Genomic DNA, 6,000 nt, shown 5'->3' on the forward strand with positions numbered 1-6,000 from the left:
CATTTACCATATCATGCAGATTTTGGGGCATTAAACATCTGAATCCACAAGTTGTTCCCCATAAACTCATAATAGGAGTTATTTATCGCACCTGATAAATACCATACCCTGTGGTATCATTATTTATTAGGGGCAATAACTACTTGTAATCAGGCTCTTAGGGCATTAACATGATTTGTTTCCTTTATCTCTTCCAGATAGAGTGATAGATAATTTTTTCCCAGGAAAGCCTTGTCACACTAAGTAAATGTACTTGGTTTCTCTGTTGTAAATAATCTTATTTGTCACTGGATCTACACATGTAGTGAAGGTATGTGGATTCTCAGATGACGCAACAGATTACCTTTTTGACTGAAAGGTTTATAGCATACAGAGCATTTATATGGTTTCTCTCCACTGTGAATCCTCTGATGTATCATCAGTGTTCTCTTTGTAGTAAAAGCCTTGTCACATTCAGAACATTTATATGGTTTCTCCCCTGTGTGGATTTTCTGATGAACTGAAAGATGATTCTTTTGCTTGAAAGCCTTGTCACATTCCGTACATTTATATGGTGACTCCCCCGTGTGGACTCTCTTGTGACTGTACAGATCACTATACCGCGTAAAAGCCTTATCACATTCAGAACATTTATAAGGTTTCACACCAGTGTGAGTTCTCTGATGTATGGTCAGCCTTTTCTTATCAATGTATGACTTGTCACATTCAGAACATCTGTAGGGTTTCTCTCCAGTGTGATATCTCTGGTGCACTAATAGTTCAGCCTTCAGAATGAAAGCCTTGCCACATTCAGAGCATTTATAAGGTTTCTCTCCCTTGTGATTTCTCTGGTGTAATGACAATATATATTTTTGTTTGAAAGCCTTGTCACAGTCAGTACACTTATACGGTTTCTCTCCAGTGTGATCAATCTGATGTCGCATCAGATGAGGCTTGGCTTTGAAACCCTTGTCACACTCAGAACATTTGTATGGAGTCTCACCGCTGTGAGACAAGTGATGTCTTCTTAACTGTCCTTTTGTAATGAAAGCCTTCTCACATTCAGAACATCCATAAGGTTTTGTCCCAGTGTGAACTCTCTGATGTATTACCAATGATGACTTTAAACTGAAAGCCTTTTCACATTCAGAACATTTATATGGTTTCTCACCGGTGTGAGTTTTCTGGTGACTGGTTACTCCACCTATTCCAGTAAAACATTTTTGACATTCCAAACATTTATATGGTTTCTCACCAGTGTGATTTCTTTGATGTATTATCAGCTGGGCATTTGTGATGAAACACTTGTCACATTCAGAACATTTATATGGTCTCTCATCAGTGTGAATTCTTTGATGTATTATTAGCTGGCTCTTTGTAATGAAACACTTGTCACATTCAGAACATTTATATGGTTTCTCGCCGGTGTGAGTTTTCTGGTGACTGATTACTCCACCTTTTCTAGTAAAAGATTTTTGACATTCGGAACATTTATATGGTTTCTCGCCAGTGTGATTTCTTTGATGTATTATTAGCTGGCTCTTTGTGATTAAACACTTGTCACACTCAGAACATTTATATGGTTTATCGCCAGTGTGTGTTCTTTTATGTCTTATCAAACTGGATTTTTGATGGAACCCCTTATTACACTCAGAACACCTATATGGTTTTTCCCCCATGTGAATTCTCTCATGTGATGATGATTTTCTCTTATGCTTCAAAGTCTTTACACATTCGGAACATTTATATGGTTTCTTTCCAGTGTGATTTCTGTGATGTAGTACTAGTCCACCTTTTTGACTGAAAATCTTGTTGAATTCAAAGCATTCACATGGTTTCTCACCAGCATGAGTTTGTTGATCTATCAGCAGCTGTGCCTTTGTAATGAACATCTGGTCACATTCAGTGCATTTATAAGGTCTTCGTTCAGTGTAGCCTGACTTTTGTCCAATGAGAGCCATTTGAGATATAGCCTTTACCTTTGAGACACTGAATTTTATTTTTTACAGTATGGTTTTGTTTGCCTACCATCCAATGGCTTTTTCTAATAAAAGTCTTGGTAAACACTGCCGATTTTTTTAATCTTAATATGCTGAGATCTCCTTGATGTTTTTCCAGATGGGTCTCCTTGATGTTTTTCCAGATGGATATTTATATAGAAATCATCACATTTAGTGCATTTGTGTGCCTCCCCCATTTAAACATATTATGTTTAAATAATTATATAGTTGTAATAAAATTCTAGAGACACTGAGTAAATGCATGTAGCTTCTCCTGTGTCTGTCCAGGTTAGTACTTTCAAGTTAGGTACATTTTACTAACACATATAAATGAAAAATAACCTCTCTACATTCTAAATTCTTGGTACTAATATTACAACTGCAAAGCTGTGTACTTAAATGAAGTGCACCTTTCTCTTTGCCATGACAAATTAAGTAAATAATTTCTACTAATTTAACACCGTGGAGGCAACATTTCTGCATTCTATCTCTCTCCTATTTCCTTTCTCGCTGGTATAAAGTCAATATTATGGCATTACCTGGCACATTTGATTTATCAGAAGATAGCCATTTCTGTTCTCATATTCAATGTTTATTTACATGGTGATGCTCTGTGCTAGCCTCTCACTAGGGGATATTCTGATGTGTTGCTAGAGTTGCCTTTTACGCAGAAGACAGCAATAAGTAGAAGTGTCCGTGGCTGGTGTCCAGTGTAAATGTATACATTTTCTGTTGTTATCCAAGCTACTTTAGCCTGGAAAGATTTATTACATTCTAAACATTTCTGTGGACTTTCTCCTTTGTAGGTCACTTGATTGATTAGAGTTCCTTGTAATGTTAATATATAGACATATTCAAGAGATACTCCTTACTCCTTTGTTGTGAGGTACTATGTCCCATTCATCATTCTATTGGGGTCTGCTACCAATTTAGCACAGAAAAAGGCTGTTTGTCTAAGGAATGCACATCTGTAACAATTGAAGAGCTTCTTTAGTGGAAAAAAATCTCCGAAAACTGTTCCGTACTTTTCAGGTGGTTAGTGTCTCAAAAGTTAAATTGCAATTCCTGCTGTCCATAATATTCCTTTGACTATTGCTTTTATTCTTGCTGTCTTTCACTAAAAGGACAAAAATAATATCTAAGCATTAGCATTTCATGAGCCCAAAAAAACAAATATCAGAATAAAAAAAAATCTATTTGTTTTCTTATATGGAAATGAATTAACAAAAGCCAGGTACACAATTGTACATTAGCATAGAAGTGGTTTAATCATAATCTAATGAACATGGTATTTTATTTGTGTGTAAACCAAAACACTCGCAATCTTGTAACGAGATCCAGAGCACATTGTTAGTCATTCATTAACAATGTTCACATCACAAATTATAATGCACACTGAGAAACCTGCAATCCAAAGACCAAATACATGACAACAAACATAGGAAAAAGTGGCAAACATGACTCTGCTGACAACATGGATTAAAACAAAAACCTAGAAGTGTAATCCAATGATTACAGCATGAATTGACGCTGACATAACGACATCTATCATTTAATGGTAATATCCACAGCATGTATTGGGCTAAATAAGAAAGCTTCTAAGACATTATTTACTTAGTTCAGTTATTTGAGGAGCACAGCAATACCAATTACAGTTTTCTAATGTTAAAGGGAAGGAAGCTGCGGCCAGAAGCGAATTTTTTACTGAACAAATAGCCACATTTTCAAAAGCTTTGTTCAAACAAGGTTATCAGTAGGGGTGGGCGGACTCTAATCTGCGGAGTTATCTAAAAACTCAGTGGAATTCGCCGAGTTTGTATACGTAACCGAGTGCAAACTGGACCAAAGAAGGAAATGTCCAGCTCCAGCCCAGGGTGCACCTGCAGGATCGTGTACTGTTGCACTGCAATAAGTACGTGTGCAGCAATGTGCTTCATGTGCACCATCAAGTTCTCGGCTTGCACTATGTGAATGAAAGTAGTGTACATGAATGGCACCAGGAGAACGTGCACTATCAAGTACTTGCTTCTACTGGACTGAACAAATGCCTGGTGCACGTGCAGCATCAGGTACTTCGATGGCACCAAACACACGCCTGACATCAGTGCATGTGCAGCAGTGCTCGCATAGCACTCTAAGGGAATGGCAGCAGTTCAGCTCCTTCCCAGTCCTAGCTGTTTTTGACCGGTGAGTGTAGCAGTCTGTATGAGCCACTGGGATTTCTTTCTTTCTGTGCGACACCCGAGTACAGTGATGCCCAGAAAGCTACCCTACACCCAGAGCAGGGTGAAGCTGAGTAGGGGACGGGTGTCGGCCGGTACTGTGTTCCTCCTTCGCAGTTGACATGGTGCGGGTTATGGAGTGACTCCTCTACTCTGGTGGTGCTTCATCCATGCAGCGCCCACAAGGAGGAGCAAGAAGTGAGCAGGTTACGGGGTAAAGTGGAAGCCAACTGCAGTCCGGAGGCATAGCCAGAGCGTCTCAATGGTGACCACACGCCAGGCAACCCTTTTGTCTCCCCGAAAGGGACACAGTATCCTTCATTTTCTTGAGCGTGCGCTGATATTCTCAGCCACGCCAGTGGTGGGCGGAGTTTTACCGAACTCCGTGCTCCAAGTAGAGAGGGCAAAACGTTTTTTTTTTAATTTGTCAAAAACCTTTATTGAGAATGAATGGCACTTCAAGTTACAGTGTATGCAGGCGGAAGGTCCGCAATCGAAGAGGAGGACTACATTTGTTACATATATTATATGAACCATCATATATAAGAAGCCCATTGCATTACACAGAAAGAGAAATGCTAAGGTGAGATGGAAGAAGGCGGAAGGGACCTGAAGAGTGTGTGGGTGGGGAGGCAGCACCTCACGAGCCAACTTCGGCAGCCACGGCGGGCGGGCGGGGAGCGTGGGAGAGGTCGCAAAGGGCAGGGCGCCTTTGCGCTCGAGATAAGAGACAGGCACTAAGTCCCAGAATTCGTACAGAAGTGTCTAACAGCGCAAAGCGTCCTCGAGCCAAGCGCTAACCTAGGGCACAGATCTTCGACCCTAGCACATGGAGACCCTGCGCCGTGCAAAAACGAGAAGCATTGCAGTCTGCCGACGAGTAGCGTCTTGCAGAATTTCACAAAGCCTAGGAGACAAAGCAGTGGGTCCGGTGTGACAGGCATAGAGGTAATGTCAGTGATAGCGACGCACACATCGCACCAGTATGCTGAGACCTTGGGGCACAGCCAGGCGAGGTGGGAGAAGTCTGCCGCAGGAGCAGAGCATCGCACACATCTGTCGCTGGGGGTGAGGCCCATTTTGTGCAGCTCAGCGGGGGAGCGGTATAGTCTATGCAAGTATTTAAAATGCATGAGGCGCAGGCGGTAGTTTAGGGATAAGCGTTTGGTCTGATTGCAGAAGTACAGCAGACCTCCTGAGAGAGATCGCCCCCAAGGTCTTCACTCCATGCCGCACGGGCCTGGTCAGTGGAGATGGAAGAGTCCGCAAAGCACGAGGGCGTAATTCTTGGTGACCTGCTTGTGGGGAAGGAGGATGTGTAGATAAAGTTGAGGACAGCCATCGGGGGGGCTGAGGAAACGTGGGATGAAGCTCCCTGCAGAGATCTCTAAATTGATAATAAAGCAGAGTGTCCATGGGGACGGACTCTGGTGTGAGAGAAAAGAACGTGTTGCTAGGGTAGAGGTCCGACACCGTGGAGAGTCCCAAGCGGGTCGCACGTTTGACCATTCCGGCCGTCTGTAGAGGGGGGCATGTAAGGTTATGTGCAATGGGCATGGCATTTGCAGAGAGCATGCTAAAGCCAGAATATCTCCGGAACCCATCCCAGGCCCAACGCAAAGTCTCCACTGTGTCGATCTCGCCGTGTGGGGGTATCGCTGGGGCAAAAAGAGTGGTCAGGAGCGGCCAGGGAACAGCAAGATCAGCCTCCACCACCAAGAGCAGTTGGAAAGTCGTTGGGTGTTTTCGCGGCGTGTGACTGATGGACTAAGCTTACAAACATGAACAAATGAGGAGGA

The 6,000-nt window shown here is 42.4% G+C and overlaps 1 protein-coding gene across 1 annotated transcript in view; it reads right to left on the bottom strand.

Annotated features, from left to right (window-relative positions):
- Positions 1-1,095, bottom strand: part of LOC147700366 (uncharacterized) — a 379,926-nt gene extending 378,831 nt beyond the window's left edge. The window contains exon 1 of the mRNA XM_086935723.1: positions 353-1,095. Within this exon, the coding sequence (XP_086791849.1) occupies positions 353-923 (571 nt within the window). The 5' untranslated portion in view covers positions 924-1,095. The remainder of the gene's footprint in view (positions 1-352) is intronic.
- Between the last annotated feature and the right edge of the window lie 4,905 nt (positions 1,096-6,000).

Source organism: Lissotriton vulgaris, chromosome 8, assembly GCF_964263255.1.
Source record: "Lissotriton vulgaris chromosome 8, aLisVul1.2, whole genome shotgun sequence".
In the NCBI taxonomy this organism is placed as follows: Eukaryota; Metazoa; Chordata; class Amphibia; order Caudata; family Salamandridae; genus Lissotriton; species Lissotriton vulgaris.